The sequence below is a fragment of the Leucopleurus acutus genome (assembly GCF_964270905.1).
Source record: "Leucopleurus acutus genome assembly, chromosome: 14".
Lineage (NCBI taxonomy): Eukaryota > Metazoa > Chordata > Mammalia > Artiodactyla > Delphinidae > Leucopleurus > Leucopleurus acutus.
The window spans coordinates 62,237,191-62,261,247 of record NC_139156.1 but is presented as its reverse complement, the minus strand read 5'-3'; the positions used below and the strand labels follow the sequence as shown (position 1 = coordinate 62,261,247).

Here is a 24,057-nt window from a genome sequence, read left to right as displayed (position 1 = left end):
TAACTCTCTTACCGAGGGCCTCCTCTGGGCTGGCCCTGGCCTAGGTTCTGGAGGAATGTGAATCTGAATACGACAAAGCCCCCCACCCCAAGGAGGACCCAGCTGGGAGCCAGAAGGGGCCCGAGAACAGCCTTAGGCCCTACTTGTGCTTGTCTGAGGCAATAAAAATCTGCCCTTATTGGGGCCAAGCTTAGAGAACTTGGGAGCACTGGGACAGTAGAGTATTCATGTCTCTCCTACTTTCCCAGGCAGACCCCAAGAGAGCCCCTGCTCTCTGCGCTTAAGCACTGGCCACAGCAGAAAAGCTTGCAAAAAGTCAGATCCTCCGGTCCCAGCAGGCTAAGGCCACTCACATCTTGGTTCCCTGAGATCTCTGATCTCAGCTAAAGGCCCCAGGTCAGGGCGGGGGCTGCTCAGAAGGCGTCTGCATCTCCCGATGTCTGGCCTGGACTGGGCGAATTCCTTTGCCCCAAGCTCCAGTGACTGATGGTCTCATCACTGCCTCACCTGTCTCCAGGTGAGCGCATCCCACCACCCATCCCGGAGTCCTGGGCTCCATCCTCCCTCACACCCCAGTGAGGCTGGCACTCTTCTCTTGTTTGTTTTTCAAGATCTGGAAGGGACTTTAGGATTCCCTGTAATCATTTTATTGGTGGGTCCAGAGAAAAAATTGAGTCACTTGAGGTCACATATGAAGTCGAAGGCCTGGCTACACCAGAGGCTGCTCCTTCACTGAGGCCACAGCCTTGCAAAGGCCTCTTTCCAGCCACTGAGGCTTCCTCTGTGCTGGGCACAAGGCCAGTTCCCACCCCCAGGAAGCTGTAAAAAGCAGAGGAATGATGGGAAGCCCAGATGCCCCAGCTTGGCAGGGTTTGAAGGTCTGGTTAATGTAATCCCAGCAACCAAAGAGAAAGAACAAAAGGTATGATTACACCTCATTAGTGCATCAAATGTGGGAATATTTAAGGAGCTGATTCGCTTGACAGACTACAGTAGACTGATGACTTTAGCAGACACTTTCCCATGTCTTAAGCTGTGTCCAAAATGACTAAGTACTCTTTACTGTTAAAGCGCCTTCCTGCCCACCCCCACTCAACCACAAACCTCTCCTTGTTCACCTTCATGGCTCCAATAACCCTAGTGAACATTGGGGAATTCAGTCAGGGGTTGAAATGAAGACCATACAGGTAATATAAACAAAGAAAGCGCCAGACGAAAGAAAAAGTACCCAGTCTATCTTTGATTTTTCAACTTTTGACAGAGACACGGGTACAGAGAAGTGCTTTGGCTAGCTTAAGAAAACAACAGAGCAAGCAGTGTTCATAAAGGGCAACTAATGTGGACGTCAGACGGACAATAAGGAGTGGTGGGGACTGTGGTAACAGCCCTACTCAGTTCAGCGGACTGTTGCTTTGGGGGAATGAGGGTCCAGTATTTCTGCGTATTCTAATTTTTCTAAGGAAGCTACACATCTGGCATTTGATGGGATATCTCCTCATTTTCTAATATTAAATCAAAATTATCTGCAATACTGCAACCCATAGAAAATATGTCAGTGGCCCACGTATGGCCCCCAAAACTCCAGTTCATGCCCTCTGCGCCAGGCCTCTCAAGATAACTCAGTATTAACGCTGCACAGACAAAGTATATGGATGTTTAGCTAAAGTTCTGTTTTTAGGCTTCCCCTCAGTGTTTTACTTCCTAGAGCAGCAGCCTGTGTTTCCAGGTACATCCTACTGCATTCCTCTTATTTGCCCTACAGAAGTGGTTCTCAGTGCTGGCTGCACGTTGGAATCCCCTGGAGCTTTCCAAGTATGCTATATTCTGTTTGAATTGGGCTGGGGTAGGGCCCAGGCATCTGTATTATTTAACATCACCCCAGGAGATTCTGACATTGTAGCTGGGTTTGAGAATCACAACTCTCTAGGCCATAAGCAAGATTGGTCCCAGAATTATGTGGTCCTAAGACTGAGAAGTGAGGCCCTGTAGGGTCCTGCTACCCAACACCCTTCCCCCAGGAGGAAGCAGCTCCCTGCCCTCCCTTACCTGGGGGTATTCCCCCACCTTTAAAATCCTGAGGTCTAGGCTCATTTCTGAGGCTCAGTTGGAAGCAGATTTCAAGAACTCAGTCCTTATTGGCCTAGAATGTCCCAGTTGCTCTCTCCCTGCTTTGTCTTATTGATATCATCAGATAATTGTACCCCTGTTCTCCTAGGTGGGTTGTAGGGGCAGCATCATAGCCCAGCATTGGAACAAGAACTCTAATTCCCACTGTATATATCACTGGATGCTGCATAGTGAGTGGGTCTTAATAGCATCCCACCTGCCAGACAGTTCATTCCAAGGGATACATGGCCTTAGACCTCTGTCCCAGTCAGCTGCCCCTAAAGGCTTTTTCTATAAAAGAGGCCTTGTCTGGGATAATATGAATGGAATGAGTTTGTGTTAAGCTTTGCAAACTGTAAAATGCCAGAGAAATGTCAGGCATCATTAGTATTGCCATTCAAGGCCCCAACTCCTCCCACCTAGCTGAAGTTGAAGTAGGCCAGCTTCTGCCCAGATTTCAAAGCTGGATGCTGTAATTCAATGCTGAGCCTTCTGGGGTCCCCCAGTGTGGCCTCGCCTCAACAGTATGCAAACAAGACTGGGAAGACCACCCTCACCTGGGCCCCACCTGCCATGTAGGCGTGTCTTCCCCAAGTAAGACTGGTCCTGGGAAGGATGCACTAGCTCTGGTTCCAGACACCTCTCCATGAATTTACTTTCTCTCTCTCTTTCCCTGGAACACTGCAATCCCTTGGAAGAGAGGTTTCTGAGAGAGGATGAAAGGAGAGAGGGGAGGGGGGCACAGAGGATCGTAACGGCCACCTGCACCGGTCTCCACCCAGCTTGCTCAGCAGTTGGCCGCACTGCACTCGGTGTCTCCATGTTTTTTGTTGGTTTTCATGTGAATACATTACCTGTCCTCCCAAGCTTATTTCTCCCATTTTGTTTAATTACCAGCATTTATGTCTGTCCAGAGTCACTGCTTCACTCACCTCTTCCCTCCCTGGTCCCTTTTTCTCCCTCCCATTCCTCCCTTCCCCTTCTTTTGGTCAAACTGTTCCCTTTGTCCAGGGAGCTTCAGGTTTGGACGGCAGGCCTGGGCCACCGGTGAGTGTCACTTCTCCATTACCCCTCAACCCACCCACCCCCACCCCAGCCCTGGCCTGTAATCCCCTTCGTCTGTCCTGCTGTGGCCTCACTTCTTCAGTGAGGCGTGCCTTATCCCACCACCAACACCAGGAAGTACCATCTGTGCTCAGTTCACAAGTGCTTATTCACGCCTCTTGACCAAAGACAGCTGGCCTCCATCTAAATTTCCCTGTCTGTGGAATGCACCCAGGGTCCTCAAATCTGAATTTCCAGAACACTGGCTGTGGGGTGGGAGGCTGCTCCAGCAGCAAAGACTCTGTTCCTAAAGGAGTGCTGACTTCAGCCTGGGACCCCAGCCCTAGGGGTTTGGGCCGTGACTCATCCCCACCAAACACAACAGTGTCTGTATGTGCCCGTCATGCTGTGTTGTCTTCATGCTGTGAGCTCTGTCCATCTCCTGTCTGCCCACAAGGGCTTTCTAGTCCTGTGCAGCCACCAGTCTGGTGTGTATGTGGGTGGGGACCGCACTGATGGGTGAGGGCAGGTGTAGCACTTAGGAGCACACGGGCGAGTCCCAGCTCAGTGTTCTGATGGCATGTCACAACCACACCTTTCACTTCCTGTGGCACCATAGCTGCCCCCCACCACAGTCCCTTTCTTTCCATCCTCCTCGCACCTAGCACACCTTTCCCAGGTGGCCAGTCTGGGCTAGGGGCATTATCTGTGGCTGGAATCACGACAAACCATGACTTTCCTCTCAACTAGTTATTTCCTTCATATTGGACAGAGGGGAGCAGTGCACATTCATATATTCTGTCCCCTTTGGACCTGAAGGGTTTTTTTCTTGTAAAATCAATAACACAACCTTAAAGGAAAATGTTTATGGGAAGCGTGATCCTACCCTGCCAGGACATTTACTGGACGCTTCCTAGGTGTCGGGCCCAGCGCCAAATGTGTGACATGTGTTCATCCATTCTAACCTGGCCGCAACCTAGGAAGCAGACGCTCATGCGATTATTCCCATTTTACAGGTGGGAAAACTGATCCTTAGAGAAGCCAAGAAACTTTCCAATATCACAGTTGTAGGCCTTTGAGGCAGGACTTGAAGCTGGCCAGTGACTCCAGAGTGCTACTCTGACACTCTGTCACAGATGTCCACAGCTTTCCTTCTTCCCTCAAAGGAGCCACCGAGAACAGCTTATCCTCTTTTTTATTTTCATGTAAAGTAAATCAGCCTTTCCCCACCTTGCTCCTGCCCTGCCTATCACAGCTACATTCGGAGCACCACCGGGAACCGCCCACAGGCCCAGGCCCAGTCCTCACGTCCTGAGCAAGAAAATATAATCACCGAGGCAGAGCAATAGGAAGCTTGGAAATACAGACTCCGTCTAGTCGGGCCATAAATTAGGAACCTGGAGAAGACGTTTAATTATGCCTTAGCAAGCCCTGCTGTGTCTCTAATCAACACAGCTCTGAGGATCCAGCTGCCCCCCGGGGCTGCAGCCCCGAGTCAGGAGTGCTTAGGACACACCTCCCTGCCAGGCCCGTGTCAGCAGACATCCGAAGCATACTAATCCACTCTCCAATCCAGCCTGTTCCCTAGGGCCTGGGATGGGGACAGAAGGCCTGGCCGGAGGCTGAAGGCCAGGGCCAGGGCCCACAGTGGGGGTGGAGTGGGCGGTGGCTGAATGACCCTCCCACGCCTGGCTCTGTGTGTGCGTCTGCATCGGTCTCTGTGGCATGAAGACCCTCCCGCTGCATGTGGAGCTGCGTCAGCCAAGGGGTGCCAGCCCCCGGCCTCCCCACCCCCGGGATGGCGTCGACTCCCTCCCGAGCGCTTCTGGGAGCAAACTAAGCAACTGTTCTGCCGTTTTCAGCCTTGGCAAGCTTGGTTGTGAAACCAAAGGGGTACCTTCCTCAAATCTGGCTCCGAGGCAGCGGGGAGGCGCTCTCTCCCCGTGGCCCCCAAACCCAAACAGGAACGCGGCCCAGTCCAATGACCGCCCTGAACAAGCCTGGCCTCGCCAACCCTGAAAACGGGGCCTCTGGACCTTGCTCATCTCCAGGTGTCGTGCGGGGCTCCCGGGGCTCCCCTCGGCGTCAGGACCCTCACCTCTGCGCTCTTTCACCTCCCCAGGGTACTCCAGGACCAATTGGAGTTCCAGGCCCAGCGGGACCAAAGGGAGAGAGGGTGAGTGCTCAGCGAGCCGGGAGCCTGGACCACCAGGACAGGGGGCCCTGCTGCCCCTCTCAGCCTCGGGTCCTCAGCCCCTGCGCCTGCAGCCCACAGGGCCACCGCGTCAGCCAGCCATCTCGGCCCCCATTCGTCCCTCCTCGACCCGGCAAGCACCTCATCCATGTCTTCTCTGGATGACCCTCCCAGCCCATGGGGTGGCAGGCAGGCCTGAGGTGCTCATTTTGTAGCTACAAGTGGACAGAGACTTGGAGAGCTTCCTTCACTCAGCTTCCGGTCACCTGGCATCGGTCCCAGGTGCCACACAAGGCCCCAGGCCCTGCTGTCACGGGACACGCCTCAATTCTGCAGTGATTTAGGGATACGGCATGAAACAGAGTGCCAGGTGGTGTTAGAAAACCTGGGAGACATCGAGAAGCCAGGAGACCTGTGCCTCAGGCCGGCTGCCAGGGGTCACGTCTCCCGCAGCCAGGGCGGCGGGCGGAGGCAGGAGAGTTCCGCGCGGCGGCTCCTCCCAGCCTGGCCCGGTTTCACCGCGGGGCCTGGGGTCGCTGGGGGCCCGGCTTGGGTGCTGGACCTCTGAGTGGCCGTCTGCTGGGCTCTCTGCCCGCGGGAGCAGCTCTCCCTCTTGCCGTCTGCCGCCAGGGGCTCTATCACTACGCTCTCGGGTCCCACAGCCGGCAGAGGGGAGGGAGGAGAGGGTGGGGAGCTTCTGGAGAGAGGCGTGGGCTTCCCTGAGATCACCAGCCACTGGGGGAACCAGGGTGGCTGCTCCGAGGGGTGACACAGCTTCGAAGAGAAATCAGAGCTCTCTTCCTCTCCCCGTTCGCCCCGGTCTCCCTTGTCCGTGCCCGTTTCCTGCTCCTGTTCTCCCCACCGCTTCTGCCTCTGGCCAACTTGTACCCCCACTGTCCAGTCCTTCCTAAGCGTGTTGGGGGGCCAGGCTCCATGGAGGGAGGGTGAGAGAGGCTTCCAGGCCCCCTCCTCTGGGCAGAGTCCTCAGCAGTCACCCCACCTTCACCCCGCCCTCCGCCCAGCCCTCGCTTCCTTGTTGGGGGGGCGGGTGGTGTCTCTTTGAAGAGACTGGAAATGTTTCCCAAGTTTTGTGTGAAAACAGAAAATGGCTGACGGGAGGTTGTTACCATGTCAGAGAAGGCTTATGTGTTCTTTCTCCGGTTTCAGGGCAGCAAAGGCGACCCTGGGATGACAGGACCAACGGGAGCAGCTGGGCTTCCTGTAAGTCTCGTGGGCTCAGAGGCTGCTCTCCACCTGCCCTGGTCCCCCCCAGAAGCACTGCCAAAACAGAACACCCAGAGCCTGGGGCAGAAAATCCAGGGCCAAGCGACAGTGCCCAGTTCTGTGGCGGTGGAAGCAGCCGACAGCCGCTAGCCCACACTCTAGAACTTCCCCGCCGGGCACCGCTAGAGGCGAACCCTGGCGCACACGGCCCCTGTTAGGGAACCACGTCCTCAGCCGTGTGCACCGTCTAACTGGCTGTAGCAAACACAGATGAGCACCTTCCGCTGCAGGGCTCTGTGCTCAAGGCAGCGGGGGTCTCACAGGTGAATGTGCCATGGCCCGTACCCTCGAGGAGGGACCGAACCAGGTCCAGATCACCATCGGGCAAGGAGACGTCTCCTGAGACGGGCAGCTTCCCACGGGACTGGCTTTCCATCTGCAGCCGACGTCTCCTTGCTGGCTTATAGAAGTCGGCTGCCTACGAGAGCCAGGACTTTGGTTTCCCACCCGCTTGAAGGCCATACACTTGTTCGTGGGTTCCATGCTCGGCTGTGCTTTGGCTAAGCAGGCACCTCCGGCCAGTCTTTGCCTCGTGCCCACTCCCCAGCTAAAGACAAGGGGAGCAGCCGGCACCTTGAAAAGAGGGGCTCGGGAGCTTTGGAGTCCTTTTTCTAGCAAGCGGCTGGTGGGAGAGCCATGCAAATCCCTGCCCTTCCAGGAGAGGTCTCTGCGCCCAGACCGTGTCCTCAGCAGGAACCATCTAGAAGAACTCGGCCGCAGGCCAGGGCATTGGTGCCGAGTGAGAAAACCAGAACTGTGTTTGACTTTACCCATAACTCCTTATCTGTCTCTAGGTCAAGTTCCTTGAGCAGTTTTCTGCTTTGTCCCCCTTCTGTAAAATGGGGATAATTAAGCCCGTCTCCGATGAATTAGGCACTGGTAAAGAGCTTTATGCGCCTGGAAGGAAGGACTGTACGGCCATCCTGTGCCTTCTCATTAACCTGTCTTCGTTTCTCTGATTTACTGCAGGGTTTACACGGACCACCCGGGGACAAAGGAAACCGGGTGAGTCTGAGTCCTCGCACTTTGCCTGTGGTTACTAATGTCATCATGGTGAGGTGGAATGACCAACTGGGGATTCCTGACCCAACATGGAAATACAGTCTTTCCTGATATAGCATCCTAAATTAAAAGGCTTTACAGTGAGGGGCTCCATCCATAGCATTACAGGGAGCCCGGGACCTAATTGAAATTGAAGCATGTATTTTTCCGCGTGGAAAGGGGAGGCTGAATCCCAGGGCAGCCGTCAGATTAGCACTGCCGTCCAGTAACAGGAGTCACGTGCCCGGCTCTCTCTAGGTTGCCCTGATAATGGGCCCCTAAATGATATTTTTATACCCATCGTTGCTGTGTCCTAGTCTTCTGACACTTAGTTTTACCAGGCATCCCAGGCCACTGGTGAGAGAGAAAATAAATCCCAGTTCCAAGAACAAGCAGACAGCTGTTGTACACAGCCAACCCTTTAAAAAGCTATCCCAGCCATTATTTCTCTTGGGACGAATCGGCAGGACTATGAAACAAATCGTGCCTTTCGAGGCCCCCAGCTGCCCCTTTGGTTTCTGCCGTGTTCACCAGGACGCAGTTGCTGAGTGTCCGTCCACAGCACCCACAGCCACCTGATGGCACATGACACGTGGCACCTTTGTGCCCAGGAGAGATCATCCCACTACCTCTGACTTCCCTTCTAGAACGTCTCATTGGCTGCCTCATCACAGGGGTTCTCAGTGGGATGCATGTCCCCTAGAAGCCCAAGAGCATCTTCTAGTGGGAATAATACCCAAGGATCTTAGAGGTGAAAGAGGAGTGGGACGAACCGATGGAGAAACGAGGCCCTGAACTATGATAACATGTTCTGAGTTCCCAGGACTGTTAGAGACAGAGCAGGTGGCTTCCAGAACCCAGGCCTTCCGCTGATCTTTGAACACAATAGCCGTGTTTATGGCTAGAACATGCCAGAATCTGTACGTTTATATCTGGCATCAATGCAAGTCTCTTCCATTTAAGATCGATTTATTGAACGCTTCCATATTCCTAAATTTTTCTTTCTGGCAGCTGGTCAAAAGCAATCAATTTGTCCCATATATCCTATGAACAAGAAGGAAGAGGCAGAGCGACCCCCCCCCCAGACTGTCCATGGGGAGCCCAAGTCTAGAAACCCCTGGAATAAACAGTCCTACTTCCAGAAATGGGCCAGCCTGTTCAGGCAGGCTGGGAAGCCCACCTTCGTTACTGTGGCATCCAAGAATTTAGGCCACTAAAATAATTGATCATTGCACCTCTCAGTTGACACACTAACCTTTCTAATTTATGTCTAAAGTGTTGCGGTGTTCTTTGTTAATTCGATTAACACTTGTTAAACCTATCTCTTATGACTTTTTCAGTTGGCTTGAGGCACTGGGCATTTGAAGGCTGCAAAGCTAGTCCTCCCATTGGTAGTGACTGTGTGCTCTAGAGGGCCGGCAGGCGGACAGGGGCGGGAGGCTGGTGGCTCTGATGCTCAAGGAACCGAGGTCATTGAATGAGCCGCTGAGTCCCCACTATCCAGTGGGGAAGTATTTCTTCTCCACTTGCTGTGTCCAAGGTTTTATACACTTCCCCCCAGTCCCACATATAAATCCGCAATATGTCAGTAAAAGTCAAGTCCAGAAAACAGGCAAGGTACCTGAGCCTTCCTCTGAGCGCACCATAAAGAACCAGTCGACTTCTTCTAAAGGGCAGCTTTCCAAATCAAGGACCAGCTTGTTCTTCCATCTAAGACCTCTGACTCTCTGGATACCAGAACATCCTAGAAGAGTCCCACCTACAGCTCGCCTCCTCTTCCAGAACTCTTTATACCACCAGCCCTAACAGGACTTCTGAGGGGAGAGATGAGGGCTTGGTAATGAAAGCCTACAAAATGAAGAAAGGTCCAGGCAGAGTCAGCTCTGTGCCCTGACCTGTGTTTTCTGGTGCCTGGAAGCTCAGAATGCTGACACTTTTGTCAAAGTAAAAGGCCAGGAGTGCTAAGATGACATTCTAGTTGGAAGCTTCACTGTTTCTTGTGGAGGTGAAGCTGGAGATGTTCAAGACGCCTGTGCCCACCGAGTGTGGAAGGGGGCTCCCAAACTTTGCCCCCATCACACCCGGGGTCCCCGTCAGAGAGGCTCGGGCGGGCTCCCCACCGTCTGTTATCCTATCTCACAGCCTTAAAGCCATGCTTCTCCAAGTACCGCCAGAGGATGGTCTTGGAGTCTCCTTTCTGCTCATGGAAGGAGGACAGTCCTTGTAGTGGTGGCCAAGGCCCAGAGCCCAAGATAGGCAGTTTTCCAAGGGGACACACATGCCAGGGGAATGATTCTGTCCTTGTCACTAGGGGCATTCTCCTGTCCATTAACAGCTCTGTGAATTTGGCCCAGGAGCCACTTTCAGGATGAAACAGTCCATCAGAGGATAAAGGGTGGTGTGAATTTGGCAATTTGGGTATCAGGAAAATTGGGTGTAACCGAGGAGCTGCCTGCAAGCCAGCCAACTGAAAGGTCTGAGAGCGTGCGGTGAGGCTCCTCCCACTCTGCGAGAGGTGCCATCTGGGGGGGGGTGTGTGTGCACGTGTGTGTGTGGAAGTGTGCACGTGTGTGCCTGGGTGTACATGTGTGTGTGCACGTATGTGTGTGCACACTTGTGTGTGTGTGTGTGTCTTGCTTCCCCAGGCCCCCTTACCTCCTAGCTCTCCCTCCTTTGCTCTCTCTCTTGGCCTCAGCCTGCTTCTTCTTTCCTTTACTCCTTCACTATTTCTCCCTCTAGATATGTTCACCCTATTATAATAATCCCATAGCCCACATCCTTTCCCTTCCATTCCCCCAACTTCAATTTATTTCCTCTAAACGCAGTTTTGTACATTTATTTTTTTAAGAAACCCCTGCTGCTTGACTCTCTTTGCCCCTGTCCCGTACCAGCTAGAATCCCCTCTGCACCAGGGCCCTTTTCATGTCCTCTTCGGGAGAGGGGAGCAGGGAGGATGGAGGTGAGGTTACTACTCTACTGTCTTCAAGGGGCACCCAATTAAGGCTGTTTCCTGTGCCCTTAGAACATGACGGCCCAGAGTGCAAGTTTCCCACCCGGAAGGGACCACCGCTGACCCTCTGTTACCCACAGGCACATCATCACCATCCCCCACTCCCCGGGAGCTTCTCTCACCCTCTGAATTTAGGGAACTGTGCTCACTTTTGCACTGGCCTGACCCAAAGAGAATAAGGGGCCACATTCCTGAGAAAGTTTCCCATGGGGCTTCCCCCTCCAAACAGCTAGTGGTTTGGCTTATCCACTGTCTGCAGATTAATCGTGCCATGACTTCCTCATTGGTGGGCATATCTTAGAGCCAATGAGATGACCCCTAAGATGCGTCTACATGTTTCCTCTTAAACACATCTCATTTTCTAAGTAAGCATCTGCATTTTAGAAAACTCACTTAGAAAGATGTGTTGGCAGTTGCAGGCAACCTTTGCAATCAAGAAATGTGGGTAATTTCCAAAGACCTGGAGAAACGTCAAAAGTATTCTTATCCATTGCCTCCCTCTAAGGAACCCTGCAGCCTTCCACTGCGGGAACACGGTAGACACAAGACCGTGCCGCTGGCAGCAGCCTTGGCTCCTGTACTGGCTGACAAGAAGTAGCGATCGTTACTGCTATCTTTATGAAGCCACTGTCATTTACTGAGCACCTACTGTATTAGTGCACATTTAGTATTAAGCGCTAAATGTGCACAAAGACCTCGCAACAAAGTTTTTTTTTAACATCTATATTGGAGTATAACTGCTTTACAATGGTGTGTTAGTTTCTGCTGTATAACAAAGTGACTCAGCTATACATATCACAACAAAGTTTTGAGGGAGGTATTATTATCCCCATTTTACAGATGAAGAAACTGAGGTTCAGAGAGGTTAAGTTCCCAAAGTCATGTGGCTGATAAGAGGCAAATCCTATTCTGGCTCTAAGCCTTTGCTCTGACCACTTGGCCACCCACCCCAAGGGACACTGTGGAAGCCCCCAAGCATTAGACAACCGGCCTTCTGTAGAGGAGGAGAGTTCCCAGGAAGACTCTCCAGGGGCACACTTGGCCCCTTTATAGAGAAACCCAACATATAAAAATCCAAACTCAAATTCATTACCAAGAATTTCCCATAGCCCCACTTTAAATGGAGAGTGACCCTGACACATAACAAAACAGGGTTCAGTTTAGAAAGACGATGTTTACTGAAGCTTTTCAGAAACAAAGGAATTTCTTGAACCCATATACCAATAGCTGCCTGTGACTTCAGACCAGGATGGACCAGAGACACACATAAAACGGGAGGACCCCGCCGAGAACCAGGTGCCACCTAGGAGCCGTGGACACACACATACACACGTGCCCTTGTACACACACGTGCGAGCACACACTAGTACACGCACACACTTGTGTGCACATGCGCAAGCTCATATACACACATGCACAACCATGTATGTGCACACGCCTACACGCCGCATTCACAGCCACATGCACACAACACACCCCAGGGCTCTAAACAAAATCACTTTGCCTCCTCATAGAATATCAAAGGGACGACAACCAGTTGGGACAAAAGCTGTCAGGCCAGACCCTTTCAAAAACGAACCCTCAAAGAGAAGGAAGTGGGTCCCCCAGATTCATTATAGATGCACTCTGGGCTCAGAATTAGCAAAACTGGCCACCAGTATCATCCATCTGCACTTCCTCCCACCTCTGGCTCTCAGCCCTATTGCTCCCCGCCCCCTCCGCACCTACCTTAGCCAAATTCTCAGGTTCATGGAAGGGTGGGCTAAGGGACTGACCCCTAATCCTACTGGGGAGAATATCCTAATTGAGAGAATCTATTTTTCCCGCTTTCATTTTTTTTTTTCTGTCTCTAATGTTAACACATGAATGATCCTAAAGTTTTTATGTTATTTTTTTCTCTTGGACTAAACCATTATTTACAGGGGGAGAGGGGGAAGAAAGGCTCTAGAGGGCCTAAGGGGGATAAGGGAGACCAAGGAGCGCCTGGATTAGATGCCCCCTGTCCATTGGTATGTTTCCATCTATCACTTGGTTGTTCTGGGTTTTCCCTTGAGGTTTGCAAGCTGGAAACAAAGAAGGCAAATAAAAAGATGAAAACCAAATGACTCCACTGATGCCACCAAAACCGACCTGCTCACGTGACTGATGAAATTCTGCCTGCTGTTGGTGTTGCCCTAAAACCACAGCTGCAAGTAATTCCCGCTAAAGCCCTTTCCTTTGAAGATGCCGAACAACTGATGTGTGGAAACGGAGACACCACGAGGAAAGGGATTTGGGAGCAGGCCTGGGCTCTTAGCTCCAGGCTGGCTTTGGAAGCCAGTGTAGCGATTGTGAAACCCACCCCGCATTTGCCTTCTTCGTTTCGTGGCCACCTCTGTGGCCAGCAGTTCAAGCTGTCTGAATCCCCACTTGGTCAGGATGCAGGACACTGGGGTTAGCGTCTCCTGAGGGCCATCTATGCCCCAAACTGGGCAGAACGAGGCCAGAAAGGGGCTTTCCTACACAGCCTCCCAATGCCCACCAGCCATCCGGCTAAAACCTGTAAGGCTGCAGACCAAAATCTGTAGACGCACCCCCACGAAGCCTTCCCAAACCAGCCAACGACGAATCATTCGTGGCACGTATGCCGGGCTTCTCAAGTGTCCCTCAGCTCATTTGAAGGTCCTGAAATTATGATGCGCTCAAGTTGAAGTTCACCTGTTTTTACTCCGAGTGAGTCTAGATGGAGAGGGGGCTGGATGTACACGTTCCAAAGCTCAACTCTCCCAGGAGCCAGAGAGAGCACAAAAGCTGAACTGGGAAGACGGGAATCAACTGGGAACGGGGGTCTATTTGTAGATGCCTCGAGGGTCCTGCATCCTGGCCAGGGTAGGACAGGGCCTGTCCACGCCACAGTCGGAGCTGGCCAGCCTTGACCTAAATAATCATCGTGGTTGGTTTTGTGAACAGGGACACCGAGGTTTTAAAGGAGAGAAAGGGGAGCCGGGGTTACCAGGGCTGGACGGACTGGATGCCCCGTGCCCACTGGTATGGCATCACCCTCCCTTTCCTGCATGGCCAGTGTGGGCTTCCCCACGTGTGCGGCTTGTGCCTGTGCGCCTCTCCCGCTGCCCTGCACACTCCTGCTTGTCACTCTTCACTCAGTAGACACCAAGGGTCACCCTGCCTTAGCTGGTCCTCAGGGGGCTCCCGCCACGTTCCCCTCTTGCATGCAGAGTCTGCCAGGATGCTTTCTTGGCTTCCTCCTGCAGCTGCTTCAAAAGCCCATCACCTTAATGTGAGCGGCCCTCCCCACCCGATGCCAACCTTAGCTGCATCAGACCCTCCTTTCAGAACTGCTTCTAGACAAACCTGCCACCAGAAAGAAAGCCAGGGAAGTGGATTCTCAGGACAAGTTATTAGGATTGTGACTTCTCTTCCTTCACACACTGCAGTTAGTTGGAAAAGCGTTGGCAAAACATTTCAATGAGATGCCTCAGTTGGCCCCATGTCCCGCTCCACTCCAGTATCGCACGATTTAGCAGAGGAAAGATGGGCACCTTATGAACACGGGGAAGAATGAGGAGTTCTAGAACCAAAGTAGAGGAGGGGGTACGCTGACTGTTCTTCCGGCATAGATCTGGGATCACTGCCCCGGTGACACCCCCAGAACCAGGGGACGGTCCAAAATCAGGATTCTAGATCCCGTAGGGTTCATCCTTTATGCTTAAATCTCAGAAGACACTACAAGACCCTCCCTTGGTTTCCCTTTTTTTTCCATCTTTAGGTGGTTCACAACCAAAAAGTCTGAAAGAACCTGGAAAGGTTAAGAATGTACTTAAGGAAGGGAAGGGAGAGACAGGGAGGGAGGGGCGACATTTAGGACCCGCTCCCAAGCATGTCCCACCTAAGTGGTGGCATTTCTGGTCCCACGGGGCCCAGTCCCTCTCCAAGCAGGGACACCTGAGGCTTCTACAGCAATCCTTTGGACATACTGCAGGGGAAGCAGGAGACGGCACTCCACTCCAAGGCAATTGGCTCAAAAACCTCCTGCTCTCCTAAATTTCTGGAGGAGGTTTGGAGCTCATGGATCTAGTTTCAGACCAGTCATTGTCAGATGAGCATTCCCAGGCTCACATCCCCACCCCAGGGCAACACAGGAATTATCTCTGTGTGACCCTGACAGGTGACCATAGAGCCCCTGGAAGGGACTGTTTAGGGCCACACAGGCAACACGAAGGATGGCAGAGCAAGCAGCGTCGCAAGCCTCCCGTTCCCACCGCGCCCCCCACCTTCCCACCCCCACCTTGAACCCCCAGCATGCAGCGCGCACCGCACAGGCGCCTTTCTCGGCCATGGAATCTCCCGCGCCCTCCGCGGCACCTCCGTTAACCAAGCAGCCAGGCGTCCCCTCTGCCATGACCCTTCCCACGATCTGAACACTTGAGTTCTGACAACTGCAGCCCTGGCCTCCCTGCTTCTCACCCACACACTGTCACTCCCCTCTGCCTGCCCAGCCCTCCTCTGTCCCCCCTGCCACCATCCACGTGCCAGTGGGAATGCCCCTGTGGTCCACGGAGGCTCCTCTCCCTTCCAGAGACCGTGTGAAGTGTCGCATTGTGGCGGGCTGGGGAAAGGGACAGAGGTCTTCATGGAACCCTGGGATGCACCACCTCATCCTGCAGACCCTCCCCGACCCAGAAGGGACAATGAAAGTTATCTTGATTTGACCTTACTGGCATTTTCTCCAATAACATTTGTGTGTGACTTTTGCTGTGGAAGTGTACATGCCTTGCCTTTCTTGTTTCTCATTGTTGCTGTTCGCCGTCTCCTGCGCTGTGTTACTGTGGAAGTGGGGCGGGGCTGGGGCTGGGGGGCTGTTGATCGGGAATTTTAGTACAAGGTAACTAGACTTCTGCGGCCCCCGTGCAGGGCCGGCTGTCTGCTGGATGCCAGGTGAGTGGTTTTGGCACCTGTCATGGGTGGATGAGTAGGTCCAGGGCACAGGGTGCTCCCATTCCGGCTTCGCGGGGGCTGACCACTTGCTGCGGTCCCCTGAAACCTCGTGTGCGTCTCTTTCTCTGCCCTGGAGCCTGGAGTTCTAGAATCTGGGCTGCAATTCTAATAGACCCGGACTGAGAACCAGATCTTTGCCCTGGTTCAACCTCACCCTCCCCACCTGCCTCTAAGTGGTTTCTAGGTTCCCGCAGGGAGCGCCAGAGCAGCCAGGGTAGCAGGGCCCGAGGAGACTCGGGACGTCCTGAGGCTGCAGGTGCTCCGGAGGTGCACCGGCAAAGGGGACAAGCGGCACCCGGTGGCTTCCCATTCCACCACTGCCAAGTCCCCAGCAATGGCTGTGCCAGGAGCCCTGCCTCCCTGCTGAAGGCACCTCAGGCCCACATTGCAATGCCTGTGAAATCACCCCTCCTCCTCCTTACTGACCACCAGGTGGGAATTGCCTAGATGTCCTCCCCCAGCTGCTAAGGAAGAGAGAAAAAATCAGAGAATGGAGGAAGTGGGGGCGGTCGTTTCATAGAGCCGCACCTGCCCCAGGTTTTACGGAGGAGGAAACTGAGGCCCCCAAGCGCTGAGTGACGCCCACGGGCACCCCGCACTCAGTACAGCCTGAGGGGAGACCAGCAGGCTCTGGTCTGTCCTCTCCACAGCATTCAGGTGACCCCTGCTTGCTGAGCCCACAGGCTAGCGTCTTGGCCTTGCACTGTAACTACATGTGAGCTTGGCCAGTGGGCAGACGGGCAGGCTTGCTTCCTGCCTCCTTTCGGCTCAGCCCTGGGGTAGAGAAAAGAGACAGACTATATCGGGGGGCCGCACCCTGATCAGCCGCCGCGATGTTTGTGGCCCTTGTTCCCCCTGTCCTGCTGCTTGGTGGGCCATCCCGCAGAGTCTGAGCCATCTGCCTTCCCTCCTCACTGCAGGGTGAAGATGGCTTGCCAGTCCAGGGCTGCTGGAATAAGGTAAGGTTTCCCAGGGTTCTAGTGCCTTGGAGCAGAGGTGTCCTTGGGCTCCTTTCTCTATGGTGGAATAAAGCATGCACTATTTCCATTCTGGGCCTTTCTGCAGATGAGGTAGCAAGACATGGGTCAAAAAAGGAACGATCCCACAGGCAGGGTGCCCATTAAACACCCTCCCACTCACTGCACAAAACTGAGAACATTTAAAAATGATTTTTAAGGCATCTGCAAACCCGAGTGTATGGAAGTTCCATGTAGTCAGACAGATGACATCTTTATGCTTTGTGTGGTTAAATTATACAATACTTCTCCTGCAAGGAGTTCTAAACCATGTTTTAAAATCAGTTATTATTAGCTAGTCTCATAGTGCTCGTAGGAGGCCATTTAAGCCATTATCCAGATATAGGAAATCTAAGTTGTTTAAACTATAAAGTCACATAGATTCTATACCTCCTCCTAGAGATCGGCCAGCTCACCACTCTACCTTGAACTTAAGCTGTCAGAGCTCCATGCTTCTGCACATGAGACCTGCAGCCCAACCTCTCTTGGGTTCCCAGAATTCCTACCAACAATGAGGTTTCAATTGTTCACACTTGCCCCTGCATTTGCCATCATTAAAGCCATCTGACAGCACTGGGCTGTGCCCTTACATGTAATCACCCCACTCATCCAGGGCCTCCAAAGTGCAAGGCTCCCCGGCATGACCAGGGCCACTGGTTTGCTAATCCAGAAGCCCAGCTTGGTCCTGGCAAAGGTAGCAGCTGCCATGCAGTCCCACCCACGGCCTCCCTCCACCTTGCCTCCCGCTCAGAGACTTCATGCCAGCCCTTTATCACTGAAGTCTCAAGGTGTGGGTTCATCCTCATTAAAGGGCTGGAGTCCACTACCTGCCTGAGAGTTTGCGCTTAGCTGATCCAGTCCTGCCCAGTGACAGCAGAGTCACACTTACAATGAGATGAATACAATCCTCCGGCTAAGTGCCCACAATCTCATTAGTTCACGCGATTCAGTAAAAGCGATGAAACCACCCAGGTACCTAAAGCACCCCTAACCAGAGAAAGGGAAAGCTCAGCCCTCAAGGGAGATGCCTCCCCAAGAATCTGTCTCTCTCGCTGTGCCTCGCCCTCTCGGTGAGTTCCTGTAGACCTAGTTAGCTCCAAGAAGAAGGAAAGGGGTGCGTCCCCTAAGAAAAAAGATTTTCTTCTTCAAGGTTGCTGTGGATGGTTAGGAGATAGAAATGGTTGGGCTTAGCAGGGGAAGAACAGCCTACTCTCGAGAGCTGCAATGTCTGGGAGAAGCAACTAGAGAGCCTGGTGTCTGTTGGTTCACACCATTAATTCATTTTGGGAAGATGCAGTTAATTCAACAGCCAGGCCTCCAAAGGCAGCATAGGGAGAAAGTGCCCTCTAGTGGCCAGGACGGGGAATGACTGGAAAGAGAAAGTGGTTTCCCACCCTCAGGATGCTGAGAGCCAGCACCAGGGTCTTGGAACGAAGCGGGTTCCTGGCTCCCCCAGTTCCCCTACCCAAAGCTCCCATCCAACCCAGGACAAGACCCACCTCGTTTCCCACAAGGGAAATAAACACTCACAGACCAACTGACACTAACTCCATGTTGTTTTGTGTTTGTTTTTGTTTTGCAGTGATGCCTCTAACCTGGGATTGGCCTGTGTGTGTGTTTGTAAATAGAATATTTATTTTTATACAGTTTCCACTTTTTGAAAATGCCCAAAGTATGATGCATCTTACAGATTATTAAAAAAAGAAGGAAAGCCTGCATATTTTGTACAGAAAATACCAACCTCTTCCTTTTGTTTACAAGATGTTTTGTATACGTCTAAGACTCTAATACACTTTTCGTTAGTGAGTACGGCTGTACGTTTGCATGATATTTGTGCACACTTATTAAGTATTGAAGCTTAATAAATTATTGTGTTCCAGTGCCAAAGGGGGCCAACCAGCACTCAGGTGCTGGCTAGTTTATGTGTGACTTCAGAGATACGTGGAGTTCCATGGTGTTTGCTAAGCTAGGTGTGTCTCAGAATATTTTAAACTCTTACGGATTTTCATTATTAAAAAAATTAAACATGGCAATTCTTGATCCTGATTCATCACTAAATTAAATACATTCTTTTCTTGTGAAATCAGGAAGTCCCAGAAGCGGAGGGCCCTCAGAAGTTTAATGGTTTGAACCATTAAGTCCAACAGAGGGAAGGCTGGGACTACATTAAGCAACATCTATTATAATGTACCCCAAGTTCATTACAGTGCCACATGAGTGTGTAAAGTTCAGTTGTGCTGAAACCCTCGAAGCCCCCAAGGTTACAAAGGGCTACTTGCTACTGCTTTTGTTTTTTGGTGGCTTTTTGGTTTGTTTTTCTTTCTTTTGGGGCTGCAATCACTAGTAGCAGCTATTGCTGACGATGGCCATTCATTTGCTATAGATTTGCAAGGTCTACTCACAACTAGCAGTTGAAAAGTTTGCCTCACAGCCATTCCGCTCCAACAAAGAACGCTCAGAAAACAGGAATCTGGGCAAGATATTGGCAATCTGAAGCTGTTTTTATTTTTTAAGAAGCAGAGTTTTACGGTTTTCTGTACTGTTCTTAGTATAGTGCTTATAAAGGTCTTGCTGCTTATAAATAAAATAAACCTATTTTAAAGTAGGTAAGTATTACCTATGGGGCAGCACACAGGTTTACTGTTACGTTACAACATAACTGGTGCTTCTAGAGGGCTTGAAAATAACGAAGTACTTGGGTAATTTAAACACCCCCCCTCATTTTGTTTGCACTTTAATGTGTCTTTATATGTATATCCTTTCATCATAGACAGTACAAAGTCACACTGAAACGGAGACCCTGTCCACGCATGGTAACGGACACTCTAAGTTAATGAGCTTCACATTCGTGGGACCCCTGCCACCTTGTGAGGTCGCACTCACAGACTCTTTATCTTCATGGGACCACCACATGCCGCCCAGACCCCAGGGACCTTACCAGCGTGCTTACCAAATATCCACTCAGATATTTTGGAAACCAGACACCTTTCTCCCCTGAGTCTTGGCTTCCTTGTTTGAAAAGTGAAGCAGTTGAATTAGAGCTACTGTCTGTGGTCATCTCTCCCCTCCACTGGTGGCAGAAGCATGAGGGACCCAGGCCCCAGCCACCAGCTGGTACACACTGCTCTTCCTACAGAGGGAGCATTCCAGGATGCCGCACTCCCCGATACTCCCGAGCCCAGGGATGTTCCTCATCCCAAGCCTGCTCCCCAGAAGCTCCACCAGGCACAGTGAGGGCAAGCCTGGCCCTTTCAGGGGTTAAGACAATATTTTAATTTTCATTTCTTTTAAACTCAAAAGAAAAAAAATGAATATATAATCATGAATCCAGCTAGGTTCTACCAGAGCAGTCATAAAATATAATTTTTTTGTATTTTTCTGGAGGAAGGAGTCTACACAGGCAAAAGTGCCCAGAGCCCCTGAAAGTCGTAGCACAGCTCTGCCCAGCCTCTGCTCCTGGAGATGTGCTCTTGCCCTGGCTCCACTGACTTATGCCTCCTGCAATGCCACCCTCCTCACCTCCACCCCCTCATCTGAGGTCCTGAGGAATCAGAGTATAACCTGGTTTTCCTAGAACCACTGCCTCATTCCCTTTCAGGGTCTCACTGGAGCAATCAGAGCCCATTGATGATCTCAAAATAGAGTCAAACATAAACTGGAAAGATCCAGAAACAGATTTTGTGTTAGCTGAAGACCCTGAATAACTCTTGAGCAAACCAAAACCTTACTCTGTTTCCATCCTGGTGTTATTATTCATTTATTTATTACACCTCAGCTAATAAATACCACAAAGGGTTCAAAGTCACCTGCAAGAATACAGATAATAAAATAGAAATATGTGTAAAGAAAAGTTTAAACGTCAGAGTCAAGGAAAAATAAATCAGGCAGTGGCAGGCGAGCCCGGGATAGGCGGGGAAGAACCTCACACATTTCACCCCCAGGGGCCTGGTGGGCAGAGAAAAAACCAATCAGCCTGGTTTCAGCATCCACACTGCCCTCCCCTGGGGGGCAGTTCACTGAGGCTGGACCCTGTGTACACACAGTGTCTCCCCCCGGGGTTTGGTGCCTCGTGTATCCTCAACCCGGACATCCTCCCCGTCACAGGGCTGCGAGCGGCACACCCCCAAACCCCAGACTCCTGACGTCAGGGAGCCCCAGGCCTCACTACTTGGACCTTAACCCAACTCAACTCCATGTCAGATGGGTTAGAAGCAGGGAGACAAATGGTCAGCAAGCAGGGGGGCTCGGCAGACAGGAGAACAGGAAGAGGCAGGTGCTAGAGGGACGGTGCGGGGAGGCACGCGGGTGCCTTGCAGGAGGAGGGATGGACCAGGGGGCGCCGCACAAGGCGCTGGTGGCAGAGAGGGCTCGGGGAGGTTAAAATGCTCACTCTGGTTCTGGGGACTTGCAGTCCCCCTTGTTGAGAGCTGCTTGCTCAAGGAGTGAGTGAGGCGCCGAACCCTGCCCCGGGGGCAAATCACGGCCCTGTTGGTGAATGTTCTCTGGGACCTGCAGGCAGCTGGTCTGGAGAACCACCTTCTCTGGTTCGCTCCCCTCCCCATGCAGTGGCACCAAGCGCACCTCGTAGCCGGCACTGTCTGCTTGGAGACTTGCTAACACCCAGCTGGACAAAAGACTGAGCCAGTGCCCTCGTGGGTGACAGTGTAACAGAGTCCTCTAGGCCCAAATAAGGACTCTCATCAAGGTCAGCCACTTGTGCCTGCGCAGTCATGAGGCCAAAGGAAGCCCCACCTCGCTCAGGAGGTGACGGCCCTTCCACACACCCCACTGCCCCATCGCAGCCTCCCCCAGTGCCTCCTTCCTGCCTGGTCTCCCTTCCCGGGGCCCGCTTCACCTGGCAGAATGGAATACCACAGACGTGGGGAGGGCCAGGGTCAGCCCGTGAAGCGGGAGGGCACTGGCTAGGCGTCAGGAGCCTCAGCTTCCCGCCCTTTCTATCTGGCTAACTATCTGGCCTGGGGCGACGCACTCCAAGTCTCAGTTTCCCCAGGTGTCAGTGACAGGTGACCTCTGACATCCTGAAACCCCATGATTCCACTGACCATTCGGCTCCTGGGAGGACTGGGATGCCGGAGCGTTCCATGCCCCTCCACCTAGAGTCATTTTTGGCTGTGACAGTATCGTGCATGGAGCTGGCCTTGCAAATCTGTGTGCCGCATGCGTGTGCTTCGTAATCCTGAGTGACAAGACTCCTGGACTTGCCCTGGGGCGTGGGTGAGCAGAGCAGCTTCCCTGAGGCAGCCGTGGCTGCAGAGACGGGGTCTCTCACAGAGGTGTCCACGCTGCTGCATTCGTCAGAGAGTCAGCAGTGCAGCTTTAACCACCCGGCATGCGGCTGGAGCCCCAAAGCCCCACGAACGTACAGGGACACTGCTGCCTTCCTCACACCAGGCTCCCGGCTCCCCTCCCGGGGCCCCACACACACACCTGCAGCCTGGCCTCGCCCCCTACCCGGCACCTGGACACACCCTCAGGCAACTCGAGATGTCAAGCACCTAAGACTCCATCCACACCACCAAAAAGAGGGCAGGCCACTGAAGAGTGACCCAGGAAAGAGGAGGAAATCCACACAGAGACGGAGGGCAGAGAAGGAAGTGGGGGGCCAGGGAGGAACGGCAGCACATTTCTCCAAGGAGGGGAACTTGCAAGGGACGGGGAGAAGGGCACAGGGAAGGGAGCTGGATTTTCGGCGAAGGCAGAATTCCACATGCAGTGACCCTCCAGTTCCTAGACCAGCCCTGCCTCTCAGGAGGGGGCAGAGCTGAGCCAGGGACGGAAGCCTTGCACCACGGGGGCCTCCCCAGCAGGGCCTCCCTTTCCAGGTCTACTCGCTGGCCCCTGCATGCACCCTCTGCTTCCCCCTCCACACCTGGCCCGTGCAGGGCCCTGGGCCTGGAATGCCATGCTTTCTCACCTGTCAAAGGTCTACCTCCTCCTAAGGCCCAGCTCAGACTCCATGGCCCTGGGAATACCTCTCTGGGTTCCTCAGCTAGATGAGTCTCCCCCCACCCCCCCGGAACAACCAGGAACTCTGCTTCTCTTCCTCCACCTTCTATTAGCCTAGGAAAGTCAGTCTCCCATATTAGACAATGAACTCTTAGCGGAGAAGGACTTTCTCATTCACTGGGCTCCTGAGGGACCTAGCTCAGGTCTCCCTGCCAGGGCCCTGGCCTGGGCTCCTAAACGCCCCTGACCTGCTGAGTTATCAATCCACTTTATGAAGCACCTACCATGTGCAGGCATTGGGAGGCAGCTGGGGCTCCTAGCGACCGGAAGACACAGCCGGCCCTCCAGGAGTTAACGGGGTGCCCAGCAGCGCAAGGCCTGTGCTGAGTGCTAGTGAGGGCGCGTCTGAGGAGGCCAAGGCGGCCAGCGTGGCCAGAATGAAGCGAGGCCTGGGGGGTCCAGGAAGGAATTAATAGCGGAGGAGGAGGAGCTGACCGCTGCAGACAGGCGGGCCCCTCCCTTGCCACATCCTCATAGAATCTTCCAGTGGGCAGGATCCTGGGCCACGCCAGCTTCTCAAATCAGGGGAGGGCAAACAGGATTGTGGTGGAAGGGGACAGAGAGGTCCAAACAGGGAGGGTACCTGCCAAGGTCACCAGGTCAGTGGGACCCCCGGCTCGGGGAGGCACCCCTACATGCCCATCGCCAGCAGGGCTCTTCCTCCAACACTCCCTCTCTCTGCCTCCTCAAGGGCCAGAGTCCATGGTTAGTCGCCAAGAAGTGAAGCCAGGCAGCCTGAGCCTTGGGGAAAGCGCCTTCCCCTGGAGGAGGGTGAAGACGGAGCGGCCTCCGGACAGAGGGTCGCGGGCCGAACCCTTCCCGGGGGTCTGGCTTGAGGGGGTGATCAGAGGGTGACCACGGGAGAGCGTGGGCCACCTGCGCTCTCTAAGGGCCAGCGCTCGGCCCACAGAGCGCAGGCTCACCCCGCCTGTCTCCCCAGCTCTCTGCTGGGGTTTCCGGCGCGACCCTGCAGCTAGCGCCCTCTGCTGTTGCTGCACCGCAACGGCGCTGGATGCCCTTTGGTCAGGGAAGAATTGTGGATCTTTGAGAGACCTCTCTGCAGAAGGGGCCCGCCAGCATTGTCACACTCTGACCTTGGAAGCCTCCCCAGGAGGCTGCGGCCAGAGGCCGGTCACCTTTCCCAGCTCCTTCTCGACAGATTTCCTTTAACTTTCTTTGGTGCTGCCTCGATTAACCCTTTAACTTCCTGGGTTCTTTCAAACGTCATAAGCTGACCAGTGTACCAAGCTGCAAAAGCAGAGAGCGTTTGTCTTCGAGAGGAAGGCACAACGGTGTAGTAGAGGAGAGAAGCCCACAAGCACTTCTGGGCGATGAGCTTG

General features: G+C 53.2%; 1 protein-coding gene across 1 annotated transcript in view; it reads left to right on the top strand.

Annotated features, from left to right (window-relative positions):
- Window positions 1–18,413, top strand: part of COL13A1 (collagen type XIII alpha 1 chain) — a gene marked incomplete at its 5' end in the record, with an annotated part of 143,696 nt that extends 125,283 nt beyond the window's left edge. The window contains 7 exons of the mRNA XM_082854363.1: window positions 3,118–3,153; window positions 5,273–5,326; window positions 6,512–6,565; window positions 7,598–7,633; window positions 12,602–12,688; window positions 16,595–16,633; window positions 18,273–18,413. Of these exons, the coding sequence (XP_082710489.1) occupies window positions 3,118–3,153; window positions 5,273–5,326; window positions 6,512–6,565; window positions 7,598–7,633; window positions 12,602–12,688; window positions 16,595–16,633; window positions 18,273–18,275 (309 nt within the window). The 3' untranslated portion in view covers window positions 18,276–18,413. The remainder of the gene's footprint in view (window positions 1–3,117; window positions 3,154–5,272; window positions 5,327–6,511; window positions 6,566–7,597; window positions 7,634–12,601; window positions 12,689–16,594; window positions 16,634–18,272) is intronic.
- Window positions 18,414–24,057: the final 5,644 nt, after the last annotated feature.